This window comes from Ranitomeya imitator, chromosome 2, assembly GCF_032444005.1.
Source record: "Ranitomeya imitator isolate aRanImi1 chromosome 2, aRanImi1.pri, whole genome shotgun sequence".
Classification (NCBI taxonomy): domain Eukaryota; kingdom Metazoa; phylum Chordata; class Amphibia; order Anura; family Dendrobatidae; genus Ranitomeya; species Ranitomeya imitator.
This window is the reverse complement of record NC_091283.1, coordinates 667,689,051-667,712,343: the sequence shown is the minus strand read 5'-3', so window position 1 is coordinate 667,712,343 and position 23,293 is coordinate 667,689,051. Positions and strand designations below refer to the sequence as shown.

The following is a 23,293-nucleotide window of genomic DNA, read 5'->3' as shown; positions in this document are numbered from 1 at the left end:
ACGTGACACCTCATTCCAAACTTTACCACAGTCTTCATCACAAGCATAACCCACCTCTGCAACCTGTCACTAACAACTGGTGTCTTCCATTCTGATTGAAACATACCTCGATCACACCCATCCTCAAACAGCCCACCCTTGACCCATCCTCTGTGTCTACCTATGGCCCCATATCATTTCTCCCCTTTGCCACCAAACTACTGGAACATGTCCATTTTGAACTTTTCTCCCACCTTTCTTGCTCCATTTTTGACCGCGTACAATCTGACTTCAAACCGCAACATTCCACTGAAACTACCCCGACTAAAGTCACCAACGACCTACTAACCTCCAAATGAAAGCGACTCGAGTTTGTCCTCCTCCTTCTGGCATCTGTCTTTCACACAGTGGACCATTCCCTCTTACTACAGACGGTCTGATCTGTTGACATTACAGACTTGGCCCTTTGTAGTATCTCCTCATACCCAACAGACAGGACATTCAGTGTCTCCCACTCACACACCACCTCATCTCACCGCTATGTGTCAGTGTCCACCAAGGTCCAGTTGTAGGACCGGGAACTATGCTTAGAGGGTGCACTTGCATGTTCTCTCCCTCTTAAAGGGACCGCACGCATCAATCTAAGGTATTCCCAACCTATAGCTGGGCGACACCTATTTAAGGCTTCTCCTCCAATATGGAGGTGCCTGAGCTATACTGTTAGTTTGCCTTGAATGCTTGCTGTCAGGTTCCACTGGTCCGTCTGTCTGCTTGTCTACCCTGTACCGGTCTGCTCTTACCTTTGTGCATTATTCAGTCCATCAGCACGTCCAGATCGCACCTGCGAGCACCCATTTGTTTAACACCCGGTCCAGACCACACCTGCCAATGCTTTTCTGTTCCTCAGCCGGTCCCAGAGTTCCTACAGCACCTGCATTTTTTCTCCCTCCTTTGGGGCTTAGCAGCTTACCCGCTGTAGGGGGTCAGCTGCCACATTCTGTAGGTCAGTCATGGAGTAGCACCTGGTGTCACCTCTTTGTACCCCCTTGGTACGCAGTTTTGTCCTGCTGCCACTTGTCCTAGTAGGGATTTGGTAGGCCACCTATTTACACCCCTTCCAGGCTTTCAGAGGGATACGGAAGTTATTCCACCACCTTGCTAGGTCCATCTGCTGGGTTGGCTGTACTGGAAGAGGTGTCGGTCCCCGCTATACTAATTCTACTTTATTGCAATTGATGCCACTTTGGTGGTGTCGGCCAATAATTTTTGGAAATATGAAAACTCCTGGTTGGGTGTCCTTCATGCATGTTGCCTGTAGCAGTAGGCCTCCAAGACCGTCACTCCTCAACTTCCTTGTACTCAACTACCCGTGTTACTATCCTTACATTTTTCTGACAATGGTAGTCTAGAAAACTGATATTTGTGCCACCTGAGTGTGGCTCAGCATGAAAGCAGGCAGAGGTGTTGCATGTGGTGTCAGGGCTCCCAGAAAAAAAAAGGGGCCCTATACCAATCCCTCACCCACCTCGTCTTACTGTGACGTTCATGGGAAAGCTTTAAATGCTGTCCCAGACCCCGATACCTCATACCTGATTGATTGCTGCAGTTCCATGCTGCAATTTGTACTGTGGGTGAATTAAGGGCACTTTCCTGGTGACTGTCCCTCTCTTCATGTGTTTTGGCAGCATTTGAGGCCGTTCTAAGGTGTTGTGCATGCGTTTGTTTTTGCCTCCCATTGACGTGAATGGGGTTCGGGAATGTTCAGCAAATGAATCGTCGAATATTGCAAATCCGGCAAACGTAATCCGACTTGAACATTGAAATATTCGCTCATCTCTAGTCAGGAGGTGAAGAAGAATGATTTCTGCAAGAACAAGTGACTCCCCGTTTCTACATAGGGTAAGTTCACACTAGGCGTTTTTCAGCATTTTTCTGCAGCGAAACCTGATCTCTTAGCTGGAAAGAAGCATGTTTTCTTGCATTTTTTCGCAGCATTTATGTTTTTTGTGCCTGTGCCATCTACAAAGGAGAAAGTCTGCTACACAACTGAACCTCCATTGCATGTGCTGGGACTAGACCTAGCTCTGATCCCAGCAGTTTAAACCTTCAGGTTCCGCTGTCAACAGTGTCAGCGGCATTAATGAATTTGATAGAGGGAGAACACTCCCTCAGTCAGCCCATCTGCACCCTTGGAAGAGATTGACATAGCAACCCATTGGCATTATGCAATCAGAGGCCTTGCTTATGCAGACAGCCATGGATTCTCTCATCCGAGAGAATGAGGGCTGATTATTCCAATTACACTGAACAAATTCTATCAGTCTCACAGAGTATAACCTACAATAATTCTGTCAAATGAGGATAAAAAAAAAAAAAAAATGTGATCCAAAGAGATACCATATATACAAGTGTATAAGCTGAGTTTTTCAGCACATTTTTTGTACTGAAAATGCCCCCTCGGCTTATACACGAGTAACTGTACCAGAAAGATGGCGGGGGAGGGGGAGTGGTGGAGCAGCGGGTCAGTCACAGAGGCAGGAGCCTGCGGCTGCCGCTGTAACTATCCCCGCTGCTACAGAGAAATGAATATTCACTGTGCTGGCAGTGAACATTCATTTCTCTTATAGAGTGCAGTTACAGCCACAGCTGCTGGCTTCCAGCACAGCACACATCCTACATACCCCTTCCCTGCAAGCTCTCGCTGCATCTCGTTTGTTCCGGCGCCAGCAGCTCTTCCAGTTGAGCGATTACATGGCCCCACTCATTAAGGTAATGAATCCCCGTACCGGAAGTCCTCTGCCTCGGAGTAACCCTTGACTCTGCCCTGTCCTTCAAACCGCACATTCAGGCTCTTTCCACCTCCTGTCGTCTCCAGCTCAAAAATATCTCCAGAACCCATCCTTTCCTCAACCGTCAATCTACTAAAATGCTTGTGCATGCCCTCATCATCTCCCGCCTTGACTACTGCACCATCCTTTTTGTGGCCTCCCTGCTATCACCCTTGCACCTCTCCAGTCCATCCTTGACTCTGCTGCCCGACTAATTCATCTCTCCTCGCTACTCCTCCGCTTTCTCCCTCTGCAAATCTCTTCACTGGCTCCCATTCCCTCAGCGTATCCAGTTCAAATTACTAATACTAACCTACAAAGCCATCCATAAGCTGTCTCCTCTATATATCTCCTAACTAATCTCCCGATATCATTCCTCACGTAATCTTCGGCCCCCTGGAACTTTTCAACATTTTCCCACATATCATGCTTCAAAATATAAAGATACCAAATGTTAATTTTTGGTGAAGAATTAACAACAAGTGGAAAGCAATTGTTAAGTTGAAGACAATTTATTGGTTATTTTAAATTTTTGTGGAAATTCAGAAACTGAAAAGTGGGGCGTGCAATATTAACTTAATACTTTGTTGTGCTACCTTTTGCTGCGATTACAGCTGCAAGTCGCTTGGGGTATGTCTTTATCAGTTTTGTACATCGAGAGCATCCGTAGTATCTATATACATAATTGTCTAAGGGGTACTTCCATCTGTCTGTATGTCCTTCTGTCACGGTTATTCATTCACTGATTGGTCACACCAGCTGCCTGTCATGGCTGCCGCGACCAATTAGCGACGGGCACAGTCCGATTAGTCCCTCCCCTACTCCCCTGCAGTCAGTGCCCGGCGCCCGCTCCGTAATCCCCTCCGCTCACCGCTCACACAGGGTTAATGGCAGCGGTAACGGCCCGCGGTGTAACGCACTCGGTTACCGCTGCTATTAACCCTGTGTGTCCCCAACTATTTACTATTGATGCTGCCTATGCAGCATCAATAGTAAAAATATGTCATATTAAAAATAATAAAAAAAACAATAAACCTGCTATACTCACCCTCCGCCGCCTTTCTCGCTCCTCGTCACGCTCCCGGGACCGCTCCATTGCAAGCAGCAGCTTCCGTCTCGTCCCGGGGCTGATGTGCAACAAGGACCTGCCGTGACGGCACTGTCATGTGACCGCGACGGCACGGTCATGTGACCGCGACGTCATCATAGGTCCTGCTCACACCAACCCTGGGACCGCAAGCTGCCGCTTGCAATGGAGCGATCCAGGGAGCGTGGCGAGGAGCGGGAAAGGCGGCGGATGGTAAGTATAGCAGGACTTCAACGGGCTATAGGTGAGTATATGTTTCATTTTTTTCTCTATACTAGTCTCTATACTACGTGGCTCTGTGCTGTATACTCCGTCGCTGTGCAATATACTACGTGGCTCTGCTATATACTACGTGACTGGGCAATATACTACGTGGCTGGGCAATATAATATGTGGCTCTGCTATATACTATGTGGCTGGGAAATATACTACGTGACAGGGCAATATACTGTACTACATGGGCTGTGCTATATACTGTGTGGCTGGGCAATACGTGACTGGCCAATATACTACGTGGCTGGGCAATATACTATGTGGCTGGACAATATACTCCGTCGCTGGGCAATATACTACGTGGCTGGGCAATATACCGTACTACGCGGGCTGTGCTATATACTACGTGGCTGGGCAATATACTACGTGGCTGGGCAATATACTACGTGGCTGGGCAATATACTACGTGGATGGGCAATATACTACGTAGACGGGCAATATACTACGTAGACGGGCAATATACTATGTGGACATGCATATTCTAGAATCCCCGATGCGTTAGAATCGGGCCACCATCTAGTGAATAAATAAGAAGATACTGCGGGGCTGGGATTTACAGGCAGGGCGTCCGCACAGGCGCAGTCAGCTGGACTGCATATGAGGACAGACGGGCAGCGCTCACTGCGCCTGCCCAAGGCAGGAGAAAAGAGCGCAGGCGCCGGCTCATTTCAAAATAGCGGTGAGGAGGCGGCGCCCGGTGCCAAGAAGATTTGAGTGACGGCTGTGTGGCACCTGCAGCAGGGGGGAAAGGCCTGCCTCCTTGACTGAAGAAAAGGTATTTAGGACAAATTAGAAAACTGATTATTTCGGCAGTTACAGCACCCAGAACTAAAAGAGCCACCTTGTCAGAATGCAGCATTACTGCTGCACAAGGTGGCTCTTTTAGTTAAAAACACCTGGGGGGGGGGGGGTGACAGGTTCCCTTTAAAGTTTTGGAAATCATTTTGTATCCAAATCCGGCTTTAAACTTCTCCAGAACAGTATCACGGACCTGCCTGTTGTTTTTTCCTCGGTCTTCATGATGCTCTCCGTGCTTCAAACAGAACCCTGAGACAATCACAGAGGAGGTGCATTTATACGGAGACTTGAATACACACAGGTGGATTATTATGTATCATTAAGCATTTAGGGCAACATTGGATCATTCAGAGATTCATCTTCCTGGAAGAAAATGGCGGGTACATGTGCAGTGTTGCCTGCTGTTACACCAGGTCCAGTCTCTGTACCTTTGCGGGGTCCCCGTCGGGACTCCCGCTCTCTGCTGGCTCCACGCTGTCAGGATGCAGCTTCCCCTCCTGCTTCCTGGCGTGCTGCCAGCAGGTTCTCGGGCAGAGTGCTTTGGGCATGCGCGCGCTCGTTCCCGGTCTCTTAAAGAGACAGTGCGCATTTTTAAAAATATGCTTCTAGCCAATGGCGTGTTATTCATTGCCATTTCTAGCTCCTACACCATAGGGAGTATCCATTGTTGCTTACTTGCGGTTCCTGTCTGCATGTGCTCCTGTTTCTGAAGTGCTTTCGTTAGTACTCCGCTTATACTGTATTTCCACAGACCATCAGCTACCAGTTACCCAGCTATCCTGGACGATGACGGTTCTATCTACGCAATCCAGTCTCGTCCCGCCAATCTGCCATCATCATCTCCGGACAACGCCAGTACTATTGGAACTAGCTTCTACCCGTACACCCGGTATCACCTGGTTAGCTCCACCTCTCCCGCTAACCCCACTTGTCTCGCTGGGACAGCTGCCACGAGTTCGGGGTCTAACTGGAGGTAGCACCCGTGTCCCCCAGGCTTCCCACTCTGTCCCTGTTCGAGGGGACTTACCACGGGTGTCTGGGGCTCACGTAGTCACGCGCCCTTCGGAGCCCCCCGGACCGTGGTACCGAGCTTCCACATTAAACCTAAATAAAAACAAATGTGAACTTCAACTTCTGTGCCTCCGTTTCCATTCGTTACACCTGCTAAGATCGGTACCCGTCAACAATAGGAGATTTTAACTATTGGTTCATTTTAATCACTGTGATAGGGTCTATCATAGTGATCAAAATAAAAAAAAAATAGTAAATCAATCCCCCCTTTGTCACCCCCATTCTTTGCAGTTAGGGTTACGGTTGAGGTTGGGGTTAGGGTGGTGTTGGGATTATGGTTGTGGTGTTGGGGTTTACGATTGTGATTACGGTTAGGGGTGTGTTGGGGTTAGGGTTGGGATTAGGGCTATGTTAGGGTTTGAGTTAGAATTGCGGGGTTTCCACTGATTAGATACATCAGGTAGATTCCAAACACAACATAGTGCCTGCCATCGATTCCAGCCAATTTTGCGTTCAAAAAGTCAAACGGTGCTCCCTCCCTTCTGAGCCCTGCCATGTGCTCAAACAGTGGTTGTCCCCAATATACAGGGTATTGGCATATTCAGGAGAAATTGCCCAACAAATTTTTTGGTCCATTTTCTTTTGTTTACACTGTAAAAAAAAATATGGGTCTAAAGTAAAATTTTTGTGAAAAAAGTTAAAAAGCCGGATTACTTACCGGTAATGCTCTTTTAGAGAGTCCACGACAGCACCCACATGAGAGAGGGAATCCGCCCAAAGGAACAGGAAACCTACAGAATAAAAGGAGGCTGACCCCCTCTCCTCCTCAGTTTGGTTTTCAGAGTATGAAAGGAACAGCAAAGTGTTAGTTCAATTCATATCAGACAATGCTAATAATTTAAAATACTTTATACACGAAGCCATTAGCGGGGGATCTTCGGAAAATGTATATGACTAGGAAGGGTAATGAGTGAGTGCGGTCATGGACTCTCTAAAAGAGCATTAGCCGGTAAGTAATCCGGCTTTTTACCCTTCGCCACGACAGCACCCACATGAGAGACTTACAGAGAGCCGTCACCTGGGTGGGATTACCGTGCCAAGGACAACTCTACCAAAAGTTAAGTCAGAAGATGTGGATAGATCAAGTCTATAGTGGTTGTAGAAAGTGGAAGGCATTGACCAAGTTGCGGCCTTACATATCAAGTCAATTGGCACGTCTGCTTTTTCAGCCCAAGAGGATGCCATAGCCTGTGAAGAATGTGCTTTAATTCCTTCCAGAGGACTCTCTCCTTTTGACGAATAGGCCAGACAGATAGCTTCTCTGATCCATCAGGATAAGGTAGCTTTTGTGACTCCGTGTCCTTTCCTGTGGCCCTGAAAGGACACAAACAGAGCCCTACTCTGCCTCCAGGGCCGAGTTATCTCTATATAGGTCAGGATGGCTCTTTTTACATCTAAAGTATGAAACTTTTCTTCCTCCAGGCCTGAGGAAGTATCAAAAAGGGAAGGAAGAAATATCTCTTGTGACCTATGATAAGTGGATGCGACCTTAGGAAGGTATGATAGGTCTGGCTTGAGTACTATCTGGTCTTTGAATACTAACAAGGTGGGTCTATGGAGAGGGCCTGGATGTCACTGACCCTTCTGGCTGATGTGAAAGCTACTAGTAGAGCTACCTTATATGACATGTTGTTTAAGGGGATAGAATCTAATGGCTCAAACAGGGAACTAGTTAAGGCCTCAAAAACCAGATTCAAATCAAAAGGAGGCAAACGTGGAATGTGGACCGGTTACTTCGCTCACGTGCCTTAAAGGGACTCTGTCACCTGAATTTGGAGGGAACAGCCATAGGGGCAGGGTTTTCGGGTGTTTGATTTCACCCTTTCCTTACCTGCTGGCTGCAATATTGGATTGAAGTTCATTCTCTGTCCTCCGTAGTACATGCCTGAACAAGGATTCCATTTTAAAGGTACGATTATTTTGAAAGGTACTTAATTTCTTTACATTTAGAATGGTTTGGAATGAGCCATTGGGTTTGGCGACCAGGAATAAAGGGGAATAAAATCCCCTTCCTTCCTGATCCTTTGGAACTTCTACCAAAACTTTTTTGGACAGTAGGGTCAAAACTTCCAATTCAACAGCCTTCTGTTTTTCCAGCCCTCTAAGAGATGTTACTAAAAATGAATCCTGGAGAATTTGTGTAAATTCCAGTTTTAACCCAAAGCTTATTAGGTCAAGGATCCACTGGCTTGATGTTATGCGTTTCCATTTTTGAGAGAAATTTTTTAGCCTACCACCAACTGGAGGATTAAAAGGTACTCATTACGCTTTGCTGCAAAGGGTCCACCAAACAAAGCACCTTTCTGCTTTGTCTCTCTTGTCTCCCAATGATCTTTCTGGGGTGTTTACCATCATCCTCCAAGAGGCGTTATCCCTTTAATGCTCCTATTCAGACAGTCACACCCACATGCTTACCCATATGTGAACGGATAGTTCCTCTGAGCGCCCAGCGGCCCCTTGACGTGCACTAATGGAGTACTTGTCTCCTGTATTGTTATACCTTGGTTTACAATTGATTATCATTCCCATGTAGTTTTGCCCTGGATATATTAGTTCCTCTTCGAGGACCCAGTGTACTTGTATGTCTCCTCCTTTTCTTCCTTCTGTATATGCTATAATAGCAGTTGACTGAATTGATGTACTGGTTATTTTATGTATGAATAAAATATTTATTTTTACTAGTATGTTTTGTGGGACTGGTTTACTCCTTTCTCTCGTCTTTCATGCTTTTTGGAGTTGTCCTGTTAACCCAATATATTTGGGTAGTGATAGTGGGGGGGGTGACACTTTTGTACTCTCGGCCCTATCTTTATGGTATGCTGCTTGATTATTGTCTGGACATTTATAGTACATGTACCGTGTACGGCAAGGTCATTACTAGTCTGGGTAGATCAATTGCAAGAACAAATCAAGGGGAAAGTAGCCAGAAAAAAAATTCTACCTACAATCCCATTAATTAAAGAGGCTGCGCCATTTTTGTCAGATGCATCGGCAGATTCCCTGCGTTTAGCAACTAGGTCAGTCGGTTTAGTGAACACAGCCTGGTGAGCACGCTGGTTAAAGAGCTGGAAGGGGGACGCACAGTCAGAAACAAAACTTTGTTCAATCCCGTGCCAGGGTGAGTTCCTGTTTGGAAAGACACTAGATGATCTACTGACCAAAGCGGAGAGAAAGAAAGGATTCCTTAATCAGTCTCTTCCTTCCTACAGGAGAGCGTTCAGAAGAAGACCATTTAATAGGAGTAAAGCATATGAACCCCCGCAGGTTCTGTCTATCCCACTCTTTTTTGATTAGCTCTTTTATGGCAGAAATTACCGGGAAGGTTCTACGTTTTTTTCTGCGCCAGTCCGGCGAACATTATGTCCTGTGCGGATTTAGATTCCTTTGTGTCAAGACATCCCATTGTATTCCTGACAGATTTGATTAAATTATCTATACTGCTAAGGGCTCATACTTGCGCGAGACTCGGATGAGTCTCGCACGGCAATACCCGGCCCTGCTGCCGACACTCAGATCAGTGCGTGCTGCCGCATAAGAATACATGCAGCCGCACGCTCCGCTCCTCTGTGCCAAGTGCAGTGCCGGGTATTGCCGAGTCTCGCGCAAGTGAATATGAGCCCTAACAGGGAGGCACAGGCGACCTTCATATTATATTTATAAAAGGGTTTTGCCTTCTTGTACAGCTGGACTGACCCAAAGCCTTAATCTCCTCCCTAATTATGGCTCTGAAATCCGTGGGCGTCATTACCCTTTCCTCCCGTAAAGTCTGATTGATAGAGTCTGGGCATAGTTTTTTAATATATAAGTCCGGAAGGGGCTGCATGCATAAGGCACATTCTTTATGTTTGGATTTACGTATGTCCTTTTCTTAGACTAGGAAAGAGGGGGATATAGAAGGAATAGGTCAGCTTAATAGGCGGAGAATATTTACACTCACCCAGTGAAGCTCAAAAAGTATCGGTTCTGAAAGCGGGGGCACCACTCGGGATCTAGTAGTTCATCCTCTCTACCCTGCTGTCCCCTGCTCGTGGATCGCTGTTCTCTAGGGCGACCACTGCTTCTTTGCAGGTGCTTCTTTTCGTGCTGCCACTGTTAGTGCTATCATCCTTGCTGGCAAGATGTACCGCTACTGCGGGTGGGTGTGCTTCATAAGCCAGTGAAGACATGTTGCACACACCTGCTTTATTGCATGCACCCATTTTTAAAAACTAGTGCCACATTTCCTGCCTCTCCTGGAAGCGTTCCAATCACTTCCGGGTCAGATGCGCTGGATCCTATTCCCGCGCGGTAAGACAGACACCGAAAGCTTTAAAAAAAAAAAAAAAAGTTGTCCGGCTTCCCACCGCTGCTGGGCTCCTGCACGTGTCCTTGTGGAACCGGGTGGCCCACCCTGGACCCGGATACACGGACTGGCGATCAGACTAGGGGTGAGGCTGCAAGCAAGGGCTCCCCCATCGCTGCATCTGGTACCGCAGCCCCTGCTGTTCCCTCGGATACCACACAGGCGGACGCTTTGGCCCAGGAATCATCTTCTCACTGCAGGTATTCAGGGATTCCTATAGGAACCAAAAGTGAGGAGAGGGGTACCGCCTCCTCTTATTCTGTAGGTTTCCTGTTTCTATGGGCAGATCCCCTCTCTCATGTGAGTGCTGTCGTGGGGAAGGGTAAAAGTTCATTTTTTTTTCCACATTCCATTAATTCCTGTGAAGCACCTGAAGGGTTAATAAACTTCTTGAATGTGATTTAGAGTAGAGATGAGAGAATTTGATTGGGTCAGGGCATATTCGGCAAGCTATAGTTCTTACCAAATAAGCTGCAGAGGGAATCCGGCTTCCTGGATCGCTCCGGCCGATGAGCTCCACAGCTGCATGTGTCGCAGTCACAACACATGCATGGAGAGCCCAACACACAGGCTGTCCATTAATGTGTTGTGACTGTCACACAGCCGCGACACATGCAGCTGTGGAGCTGATCAGCTGGCACGCTCCATGTATCCGGGCTACCTTTGCAGCTTATTCGGTAAGCACTATAGCTTGCTGATTATGCCCTGACCAATCAAATTTGCTTATGTCTAGTTTTGAGCACCTTGAGGTGCAGTTTTTAGAATGGTGTCACTTTTGGTTATTTTCCAACCCCAACCCCTTTAAACCAATTGGTAAAGAGAGGGGGAAAAAAACCACTGAATTTTTTTGCCTACCGATAGATGCTACTGCACCGCCACCATTTTGCTGGAAGCAGATTTTTTTTAAACCTCAAAATATAAACAGCAATATTTAAAATAAGGGGCAGGTGTTAGGTGCTGGGATTATCACACTGCACAGGGTAGATCCCAAGCCTTGTCTGTATTTGCAGTCTCCCATTCAGTTTCGGCCGCTGCTGAGCATAGACGTCGGTCCCAGAATCTTGCTCAGACTTGTATTGTTCCTCTGGTTACTGCTGGCTCCTCAGCCAAGTCTATGGTAACCAGTGGTAGGCAGCAACGAACAGACGCTCTGAAGACAAAGTCCAGAAATCACCCTACTGAGCATGCTCGTGATGTGGCAGCTTCTCATTGGTGGTCAGGTGTCAGCTAATCTGATGATGTGCAGCCCCAGATTGGTCCACGAGCAAGGTCCCGTCCGTCTGGACATGAACTGCACATATAAAAAGGTCTCAGAGGCGCACTAGTATCATTCTTCTTACGTGTGTATGTGACATTGCACCAGTGTGGTCTTTACTCGCATGTGCTCAGGATTGGCGGTAAGCCGTTAGAATTCCGCTTCTCTGGAGAGGAGACTGTCTGTGTGAATTCAGGGATGGCGATTAGCCATTAAAATTCCAGCACCTCCGGAGAGGAGTTGGTTGAGTGCATTTGCCAATTGTATGATCGCTGTTTGCCTCTTAACCCGTTAGTGGGCTACACTCCCCTGTGAGGTTAACAGAGGTCATATCTAGCGCCATACCCCCTTCGTTTCTGTGTGCAAGTGACACAGCTCAGTTGCAGAGCATCTGTTTAGTTTCTGCATGCGTGTTCCGTCATTGTTCACACTAGCCGCAGTTTAACATCTCATGTTGGACCCCAGGTTGCGATTGCACTTTACTATTAAATTTATTTAGTGCAATCCGCCAACCCTAACAGCAGGTCAGTGACGCAAATGTCGTAATAACAAAAGCTAAGGCTACGTTCACATTAGCGTTTTGCGTGTTTGCGTCGGGCGACGCAGCGGCGACGCATGCGTCATGCGCCCCTATATTTAACATGGGGGACGCATGCGTTTTTGTGTGCTGCGTTGTGCGACACATGCGTTTTTTTTGCCGCAAGTGTCGGGCACAGAAAACGCAACAAGTTGCATTTTTCTTGCGTCCAAATTTCGGCAAAAAACGAGCGTTTTTGCGTGCGTCTTGGTGCCTTTTTGTTTGCGTTGTGCGTTGCGTCGCCGACGCAGCGGCGCACAACGCAAATGTGAATGTAGCCTAAGAAAACAATTGTGGGTTTCTGATTTTGGTGCAGTTTCAGCGCACTTGTCCCCGCACTCTGACACGGCCACCACTCCCCAGCACACCGACACGGCCGCCGATCTCCCGCGCACCCACACGGGCGCCGCTCCCCTGCGAACCCACAGGGCCGCCGCTCCCCTGCGCACCCACCTCTCCCCAGCGCACTCACACGGCCGCCGCTCCCCTGCGCACCCACCTCTCCCCAGCGTACCCACACGGCCGCAGCTCCCCTGCGCACCCACCTCTCCCCAGTGCACCCACACGGCCGCCGCTCCCCTGCGCACCCACATGGCCGCCGCTCCCCCGCGCACCCACACGGCCGCCGCTCCCCTGCGCACCCACCTCTCCCCAGCGCACCCACACGGCCGCCGCTCCCTTGCGCACCCACACGGCTGCCGCTCCCCCACGCACCCACACGGCCGCCGCTCCCCTGCGCACCCACCTCTCCCCAGCGCACCCACACGGCCGCCGCTCCCTTGCGCACCCACACAGCCGCCGCTCCCCTGCGCACCCACCTCTCCCCAGCGCACCCACACGGCCGCCGCTCCCCTGCGCACCCACACGGCCGCGGCTCCCTTGCGCACCCACACGGTCGCCGCTCCCCCGCGCACCCACACGGCCGCCGCTCCCCCGCGCACCCACACGGCCGCCGCTCCCCCGCGCACCCACACGGCCGCCGCTCCCCTGCGCACCCACACAGCCGCCGCTCCCCCGTGCACCCACACGGCCGCCGCTCCCTTGTGCACCCACACGGCCGCCGCTCCCCTGCGCACCCATCTCTCCCCAGCGCACCCACACGGCCGCCGCTCCCTTGCGCACCCACACAGCCGCCGCTCCCCCGCGCACCCACACGGCCGCCGCTCCCCTGCGCACCCACACGGCTGCCGCTCCCCTGCGCACCCACAGGGCTGCCGCTCCCCCGCGCACCCACCTCTCCCCAGCGCACCCACACGGCCGCCGCTCCCCCGCACACCCACACGGCCGCCGCTCCCCCGCGCACCCACACGGCCGCCGCTCCCCTGCGCACCCACACGGCTGCCGCTCCCCTGCCCTGCTCTGTGCCTGTGGTGGCCTCTGCTGGCAGGAGCTGCTTACATCCAGCATCCATAGAGCAGGACTCTTACCAGGGCCACATCCTCCACAAATGATAAGAGCAATCCTTCCCCAACACATAGGCGGCCACATAAACAATACTCACTAGTAGCAGAAACCACAGCCGGCAACGCACATGACAGTTCATCTGTCATCGTCCTTGCAGCAGTATCATACTGATGACGTCTTGCTTCACGCCCCTAAACAGGCAAGAGGCGTGCACAGTGGTAGAAACGAGGCGAGGACCGCATCCGGGGAGCACGTGACACCCTATGCTGCTCAGGAGACGCTACAGACCGGAAGTGATTGGTGGAAATGGGCCGACAGGTGATCGGAAGTAACTGAAGGAGGCGGAAGTCCTCGGAGGTGTCTGATCATGGAGCGTCCTCCCATCCAACAGGGAACAGTGTGCGGTCCGTGGGACATGAAGGACCGGCTCGGTACCGGGGGGTTCGGGAACGTCTGCTTGTACCAGAACCGGGTGAGTGCGGGGCGGTGCTGTCAGTGAGTGCGGAGACTCATGGCTTCACCGTAATTGTAATATAAACTTTCACTTGAAATGAGCAATCTATAATTTGACGAGTGCAGTGATTACTGGAGTCTATGATTTGTGGGACCTCTGGCCCCGTCAGTCACAGTGGTCGAGTGCTAGCTTTCTATGCTCCTTGCACATAGTCTTAGTCCGTGTCCTGTGTATACACGCACCCACGCGTTCCTGGGGTTAATGGGCACTCTCCGGGTCCCCTTTGTGGTTCCCTTCCCAGGGCCTGTGGGCCTCGTCCCGGCCCCCTTCCCTGCCCTTTTTCTGGGGATAGGAGGTGTAACGAACGGAAGCAGAGGTACAGGTGGTGAAGTTCACATTCGTTTTTTTATTATTAAATCTGTGGAACCTCGGGACCATGGTCTGGGGGGCTCCGAAGGGGGCGTGACTATGTGAGCCCCAGATACCTGTAGTAAGTCCCCTCGAGTGGGGTCAGAATGGAATGCCTGGAGGACAAGGGTGCTACCTCCAGTTAGACCCCAGACACGTGGCAGCTGTCCCACCGGGACAGACGGACAAGCAGGGTTAGTAGATGTCATGGAGCTGACTGGTGGGTCTGGGTGTATGGGTAGGAGCTGGCATCGGTGGTACTGGCATTGTCCAGAGGTACGGATGGCTGAATGGCGGGAAGTGACGGAACTGGCGTAGACAGAACTGTCGTCGTCCAGGATAACCGGGTGGCAGGCGGCTGACAGTCTGCAGAGATTTTCTAGCATAAAAAAAAAAGCCCAAAAAAACAAATTTGCTTTCCTTCCCCCAGTTCCGAAGCCACGTGTGGTTCTCTTCTATAACTGGCACAGGAGCCAGCAGGTGACTTTGTTCTCTCCATGGCACATGTCACTGCTAAGCACCCCTAGTCACTGGTATGCCAACGTCTGCTGCCAGCTTCTGATTGTCCGCGGCATTTATTGCAATGCAGAGATTCAGCAGGTGCCATGTGCCCCAATACATTTCAGCTGATTGGGCATCCTAGGACATCCAGCTGAAACAGCACTGGTGTCAGGGGTCTCCACTCCACCTCCAGGCCCTGTTCCTGCAGTTGCACTGGCTGCATCAGCAAGAAGTCCGCCCCTGGTTTCTGAGACTGAAGACCACTGCTAGACTGCCGGACATGCACAATGCTGATAAGTAGGGATGAGCAAATAGCTTTGGACAATTCCTTATCTGAGTAGCTATAGCGCTTACCAAACAGTTGCATCAGGATCCCGGATACCTGTAGTGCTCCTGATAATGAGCTGTCCGATGCCGCAGCTGCATGTGTCGCAGCTGTGTGACTTGTTGTGAATTCTGTTTTCGAACTCCCTCCTGTGGTCGTGAATGGTACTTCGGCGAGTTCTGTCCATGGACTCCCTCTGGTGGCTGTGAGTGGAGCTGCTGCTTCTGAGGTTCCTTCCACAGGTGACGTAGTTTATTCTTTGGCTGGCTGTTCTATTTAACTCCACTCAGATCGTTACTCCATGCCAGCTGTCAATGTTCTTGTACTGGTTCAGTTCGCTCTTGGATCTTTCTGGTGACCTGTCTACTCCAGCAGAAGCTAAGTCCCTGCTAGTTAATTATTTGTTCATTGTTTCCTTATCCAGTTGGCTATCATGATTTTGTCTTGCTAGCTGGAAGCTCTGGGATGCAGAGTGGCACCTCTGCACCGTGAGTCGGTGCGGAGGTCTTTTTGCACACTCTGCGTGGTCTTTTGTAGTTTTTTGTGCTGACCGCAAAGATACCTTTCCTATCCTCAGTCTGTTTAGTAAGTCTGGCCTCCCTTTGCTGAAACCTGTTTCATTTCTGTGTTTGTGACTTTCATCTTAACTCACAGTCAATATATGTGGGGGGGCTGCCTTTTCCTTTGGGGAATTTCTCTGAGGCAAGGTAGGCTTTATTTTCTATCTTTAGGGCTAGTTAGCTCTTAGGCTGTGAAGAGGTGTCTAGGTCATGTTAGGTACGCTCCACGGCTATTTCTAGTTGTGTGATAGGATTAGGGGTTGCGGTCAGCAGAGCTCCCACTTCCCAGAGCTTGTCCTGTGTGAGTTTAACCATCAGGTCGTTCCGGGTGCTCCTAACCACCAAGTCCATAACAGTACAGCTGGCCAAAAGTATTAATGCATCTCAATAGAGGGATAAGAGAAGTTCTGAGACCATTTTTTTTTCTCTGCAGTGTTTTTTGTCTTTCTTTTCCCCTTAACCTCTGGGTGGTTCAGGACACAGGTGTAGATATGGACATTCAAGGTCTGTCCTCTTGTGTGGATCATCTCACTGCAAGGGTACAAAACATTCAAGATTTTGTGGTTCAGAATCCGATGTTAGAGCCTAGAATTCCAATTCCTGATTTGTTTTCTGGGGAAAGATCTAAATTCCTGAATTTCAAAAATAATTGTAAACTGTTTCTAGCTTTGAAACCCCGCTCCTCTGGTGACCCCGTTCAACAAGTTAAAATCATTATTTCTTTGTTGCATGGTGACCCTCAAGACTGGGCATTTTCCCTTGCGCCAGGAGATCCTGCATTGCGTGATGTAGATGCGTTTTTTCTGGCGCTTGGATTGCTTTATGATGAACCAAATTCAGTGGATCAGGCAGAGAAAATCTTGCTGGCTTTGTGTCAGGGTCAGGATGAAGCGGAGGTGTACTGTCAGAAGTTTAGAAAGTGGTCTGTGCTTACTCAGTGGAATGAGTGTGCCCTGGCGGCAATTTTCAGAAAGGGTCTTTCTGAAGCCCTTAAGGATGTCATGGTGGGATTTCCCACGCCTGCTGGTCTGAATGAGTCTATATCCTTGGCCATTCATATCGATCGGCGCTTGCGTGAGCGCAAAGCTGTGCACCATTTGGCGGTATTCTCTGAGCATAGGCCTGAGCCTATGCAATGTGATAGGACTTTGACCAGAGCGGAACGGCAAGAACACAGACGTCGGAATGGGCTGTGTTTTTACTGTGGTGATTCCACTCATGCTATCTCCGATTGTCCTAAGCGCGCTAAGCGGTTCGCTAGGTCTGCCACCATTGGTATGGTACAGTCTAAATTTCTTTTGTCCGTTACTCTGATTTGCTCTCTGTCGTCCTATTCTGTTATGGCATTTGTGGATTCAGGCGCTGCCCTGAATTTGATGGACTTGGAGTTTGCCAGGCGCTGTGATTTTTTCTTGGAGCCCTTGCAGTATCCTATTCCATTGAGAGGAATTGATGCTACGCCTTTGGCCAAGAATAAGCCTCAGTACTGGGCTCAATTGACCATGTGCATGGCTCCTGCACATCAGGAGGATATTCGCTTTTTGGTGTTGCATAATCTGCATGATGTGGTCGTTTTGGGGTTGCCATGGCTACAGGTCCATAATCCAGTATTGGATTGGAAATCTATGTCTGTGTCCGGCTGGGGTTGTCAGGGGGTACATGGTGATGTTCCATTGCTGTCAATTTCGCCTTCCACTCCTTCTGAAGTCCCTGAGTTTTTGTCAGCTTACCGGGATGTATTTGAAGAGCCCAAATCCTGTGCCTTACCTCCTCATAGGGATTGCGATTGTGCTATTAATTTGATTCCTGGTAGTAAGTTTCCTAAGGGCCGACTGTTTAATTTATCTGTGCCAGAGCACGCCGCTATGCGGAGTTATATAAAGGAATCCTTGGAGAAAGGTCATATTCACCCGTCGTCATCACCGTTGGGAGCAGGGTTCTTTTTTGTGGCCAAGAAGGATGGCTCTTTGAGACCTTGTATTGATTACCGCCTTCTTAATAAGATCACAGTCAAATTTCAGTACCCTTTGCCGCTGCTGTCTGATTTGTTTGCTCGGATTAAGGGGGCTAGTTGGTTCACCAAGATAGATCTTCGAGGGGCGTATAATCTTGTGCGAATTAAACAGGGCGATGAATGGAAAACAGCATTTAATACGCCCGAGGGCCATTTTGAGTACCTGGTTATGCCATTCGGGCTTTCTAATGCTCCATCTGTGTTTCAGTCCTTTATGCATGACATCTTCCGAGAGTACCTGGATAGATTCATGATTGTATATTTGGATGATATTTTGGTCTTTTCGGATGATTGGGAGTCTCATGCGAAGCAGGTCAGAATGGTGTTCCAGGTCCTTCGTGCGAATTCCTTGTTTGTGAAGGGGTCGAAGTGTCTCTTTGGCGTTCAGAAGGTTTCATTTTTGGGTTTCATTTTTTCCCCTTCTACTATCGAGATGGACCCTGTTAAAGTTCAGGCCATTTATGATTGGACTCAGCCGACATCTGTGAAGAGCCTGCAGAAGTTCCTGGGCTTTGCTAATTTTTACCGTCGCTTCATCGCTAATTTTTCTAGTGTTGCTAAACCGTTGACTGATTTGACCAAGAAAGGTGCTGATGTGGTCAATTGGTCCTCAGCGGCTGTAGAGGCTTTTCAGGAGTTGAAGCGTCGTTTTTCATCTGCCCCTGTGTTGTGCCAGCCAGATGTTTCGCTCCCGTTTCAGGTTGAGGTTGATGCTTCTGAGATTGGAGCAGGGGCTGTTTTGTCGCAAAGAAGTTCTGATGGCTCGGTGATGAAACCATGTGCCTTCTTGTCTAGAAAATTCTCGCCTGCTGAGCGCAATTATGATGTTGGCAATCGAGAGTTGTTGGCCATGAAGTGGGCATTCGAGGAGTGGCGACATTGGCTTGAAGGAGCCAAGCATCGCGTGGTGGTCTTGACGGATCACAAGAATTTGACTTATCTCGAGTCTGCCAAACGGTTGAATCCTAGACTGGCTCGATGGTCGCTGTTTTTATCACGTTTTGATTTTGTGGTTTCGTACCTTCCGGGCTCTAAGAATCTGAAGGCTGATGCCCTGTCAAGGAGTTTTGTGCCTGACTCTCCGGGTGTTCCTGAGCCGGCGGGTATTCTCAAAGAGGGGGTAATTTTGTCTGCCATCTCCCCTGATTTGCGGCGCGTGCTGCAGAAGTTTCAGGCTGATAGACCTGACCGTTGTCCAGCGGAGAAACTGTTTGTCCCTGATAGTTGGACTAGTAGAGTTCTCTCTGAGGTTCATTTTTCGGTGTTGGCGGGTCAGCCTGGAATCTTTGGTACCAGAGATTTGGTGGCTAGATCCTTTTGGTGGCCTTCTTTGTCACGGGATGTGCGTTCTTTTGTGCAGTCCTGTGGGACTTGTGCTCGGGCTAAGCCCTGCTGTTCTCGTGCCAGTGGGTTGCTTTTGCCCTTGCCGGTCCCGAAGAGGCCCTGGACGCATATTTCCATGGATTTTATTTCAGATCTCCCTGTCTCTCAGAGGATGTCGGTCATTTGGGTGGTTTTTGATCACTTCTCTAAGATGGTCCATTTGGTACCCTTGTCTAAATTGCCTTCCTCCTCTGATTTGGTGCCATTGTTTTTCTAGCATGTGGTTTGTTTGCATGGCATTCCGGAGAACATCGTCTCGGACAGAGGTTCTCAGTTTGTTTCGAGGTTTTGGCGGTCCTTTTGTGTTAAGATGGGCATTGATTTGTCTTTTTCTTCGGCTTTCCATCCTCAGACAAATGGCCAAACCGAACGAACTAATCAGACTTTGGAGACATATCTGAGATGCTTTGTTTCTGCTGATCAGGATGATTGGGTGTCCTTCTTGCCTTTGGCTGAGTTCGCCCTTAATAAATCGGGCCAGCTCGGCTACTTTGGTTTCGCCTTTTTTCTGTAATTCTGGTTTCCATCCTCGTTTCTCTTCAGGGCAGGTTGAGCCTTCGGACTGTCCTGGTGTGGATACGGTGGTGGACAGGTTGCAGCAGATTTGGACTCATGTGGTGGACAATTTGACATTGTCCCAGGAGAAGGCTCAACGTTTCGCTAACCGCCGGCGCTGTGTTGGTCCCCGACTTCGTGTTGGGGATTTGGTTTGGTTGTCATCTCGTCATGTTCCTATGAAGGTTTCCTCTCCTAAGTTTAAGCCTCGTTTCATTGGTCCGTATAAGATTTCTGAAGTTCTTAATCCTGTGTCATTTCGTTTGGACCTTCCAGCTTCTTTTGCCATCCATAATGTGTTCCATAGGTCGTTATTGCGGAGATACGTGGCGCCTATGGTTCCCTCCGTTGATCCTCCTGCCCCGGTGTTGGTCGAGGGGGAGTTGGAGTATGTGGTGGAGAAGATTTTGGATTCTCGTATTTCGAGACGGAAACTCCAGTACCTGGTCAAGTGGAAGGGTTATGGTCAGGAAGATAATTCCTGGGTTTTTGCCTCTGATGTTCATGCTGCCGATCTAGTTCATGCTTTTCATTTGGCTCGTCCTGATCGGCCTGGGGGCTCTGGTGAGGGTTCGGTGACCCCTCCTCAAGGGGGGGGTACTGTTGTGAATTCTGTTTTCGAACTCCCTCCTGTGGTCGTGAATGGTACTTCGGCGAGTTCTGTCCATGGACTCCCTCTGGTGGCTGTGAGTGGAGCTGCTGCTTCTGAGGTTCCTTCCACAGGTGACGTAGTTTATTCTTTGGCTGGCTGTTCTATTTAACTCCACTCAGATTGTTACTCCATGCCAGCTGTCAATGTTCTTGTACTGGTTCAGTTCGCTCTTGGATCTTTCTGGTGACCTGTCTACTCCAGCAGAAGCTAAGTCACTGCTAGTTAATTATTTGTTCATTGTTTCCTTGTCCAGTTGGCTATCATGATTTTGTCTTGCTAGCTGGAAGCTCTGGGATGCAGAGTGGCACCTCCGCACCGTGAGTCGGTGCGGAGGTCTTTTTGCACACTCTGCGTGGTCTTTTGTAGTTTTTTGTGCTGACCGCAAAGATACCTTTCCTATCCTCAGTCTGTTTAGTAAGTCTGGCCTCCCTTTGCTGAAACCTGTTTCATTTCTGTGTTTGTGACTTTCATCTTAACTCACAGTCAATATATGTGGGGGGCTGCCTTTTCCTTTGGGGAATTTCTCTGAGGCAAGGTAGCCTTTATTTTCTATCTTTAGGGCTAGTTAGCTCTTAGGCTGTGAAGAGGCGTCTAGGTCGTGTTAGGTACGCTCCACGGCTATTTCTAGTTGTGTGATAGGATTAGGGGTTGCGGTCAGCAGAGCTCCCATTTCCCAGAGCTTGTCCTGTGTGAGTTTAACCATCAGGTCGTTCCGGGTGCTCCTAACCACCAGGTCCATAACAGTGACTATCACACAGCCGCGACACATGCAGCTGCAGCGCCGAAGAGCTGATTATCAGGAGCGCTCCAGGTATCTGGGTTCCCAATGCAGCTATTTGCTAAGAGTAATAGCTGTTTGGATAAGGACTTATCCAAAGCTATTCACTTACCCCTAGTGATAAGCTGTCCATATTGAGCCTGAACACAGTTTTGAAGCCCACCAAACTTAATGGCGCGCGCTGCTACCTTTTAAAGCTTCAGAGGTGCTGGCATTTTTTTTTTACTGCTGGAGTGGTGTCACTGATCTAAGTTCCCTGCTTTTAGTAGTATACTTACTAGCTGCCATCTGACTTCCGGTCAGCCAGTTGATGGTGGAGGACCGGAGTGGCGTCGGGAACAGCTGAAGACAGCAGCTGGTAATTTTAATGGGAGCAGAGAACATGCAATTGCAATACCAGTTCAGTGCCAAAATAGATACCGTATATACTCGAGTATAAGCCGAGACCCCTAATTTTGCAACAAAAAACCTGGGAAACTTTTTGACTCGAGTATAAGCCTACGGTGGAAAATGCAGCAGCTACCGGTAAATGTCAAAAATAAAAATAGATACCAATAAAAGTAAAATTAATTGAGACATCAGTAGGTTAAGTGTTTTTGAATTTTCATATTAAATCAGGAGCCTCATATAATGCTCCATACTGTTCATCATGGCCCCATAAGATGCTCCATACACAATAGGCCCCATACAGTTCATTATGGCCCCATAAGATGCTCCATATACAAATATGCCCCATATAATCCTCCATGCAGTTCTTTATGGCCCCATAAGATGCCCCATATAATGCTCCATGCAGTTCTTTATGGCCCCATAGATGCCCCATATAATGCTCCATGCAGTTCTTTATGGCCCCATAGATGCTCCATATAATGCTCCACGCAGTTCTTTATGGCCCCATGTAATGCTCCATATAATGCTCCATGCAGTTCTTTATGGCCCCATAGATGCCCCATATAATGCTCCATGCTGTTCTTTATGGCCCCATGTAATGCTCCATATAATGCTCCATGCAGTTCATTATGGCCCCATAGATGCTCCATGCAGTTCTTTATGGCCCCATAGATGCCCCATATAATGCTCCATGCAGTTATCTCCCCATAGATGCTCCATATAATGCTCTATGCAGTTATGTCCCCATAGATGCTCCATATAATGCTCCATGCAGTTATGTCCCCATAGATGCTCCATGCAGTTATGGCCCCATAGATGCTCCATATAATGATCCATGCAGTTATGTCCCCATAGATGCCCCATATAATGCTCGCAGTTATGGCCCCATAGATGCCCCATATAATGCTCCATGCAGTTATAGCCCTATATAATGCTCCATGCAGTTATGGCCCCATAGATGCCCCATACAATGCTCCATGCAGTTATGGCCCCATAGATGCCCCATACAATGCTCCATGCAGTTATGGCCCCATAGATGCCCCATACAATGCTCCATGCAGTTATGGCCCCATAGATGCCCCATACAATGCTCCATGCAGTTATGGCCCCATAGATGCCCCATACAATGCTCCATGCAGTTATGGCCCCATAGATGCCCCATACAATGCTCCATGCAGTTATGGCCCCATAGATGCCCCATACAATGCTCCATGCAGTTATGGCCCCATAGATGCCCCATACAATGCTCCATGCAGTTATGGCCCCATAGATGCCCCATATAATGCTCAGTGCAGTTCATTATGGCCCCATAAGATGCTCCATATACAAATATGCGCCATATAATGCTCCATGCAGTTCTTTATGGCCCCATAAGATGCCCCATATAATGCTCCATGCAGTTCTTTATGGCCCCATAGATACCCCATATAATGCTCCATGCAGTTCTTTATGACCCCATAGATGCTCCATCTAATGCTCCATGCAGTTATTTATGGCCCCATAAGATGCCCCATAGAATGCTCCATGCAGTTCTTTATGGCCCCATAGATGCCCCATATAATGCTCCATGCAGTTCTTTATGACCCCATAGATGCTCCATCTAATGCTCCATGCAGTTCTTTATGGCCCCATGTAATGCCCCATATAATGCTCCATGCT

The 23,293-nt window shown here is 49.0% G+C and overlaps 1 protein-coding gene and 1 long non-coding RNA gene across 2 annotated transcripts in view; one reads left to right on the top strand and one right to left on the bottom strand.

Annotated features, from left to right (window-relative positions):
• The window catches only part of LOC138665488 (uncharacterized), a 57,037-nt gene extending 43,226 nt beyond the window's left edge, over positions 1–13,811 (bottom strand). Inside the window, exon 1 of the long non-coding RNA XR_011318477.1 lies at positions 13,712–13,811. This is a non-coding gene — a long non-coding RNA (uncharacterized lncRNA). The remainder of the gene's footprint in view (positions 1–13,711) is intronic.
• A 132-nt stretch (positions 13,812–13,943) lies between these two features.
• Positions 13,944–23,293, top strand: part of CHUK (component of inhibitor of nuclear factor kappa B kinase complex) — a 204,029-nt gene continuing 194,679 nt past the window's right edge. The window contains exon 1 of the mRNA XM_069753015.1: positions 13,944–14,086. Within this exon, the coding sequence (XP_069609116.1) occupies positions 13,982–14,086 (105 nt within the window). The 5' untranslated portion in view covers positions 13,944–13,981. The remainder of the gene's footprint in view (positions 14,087–23,293) is intronic.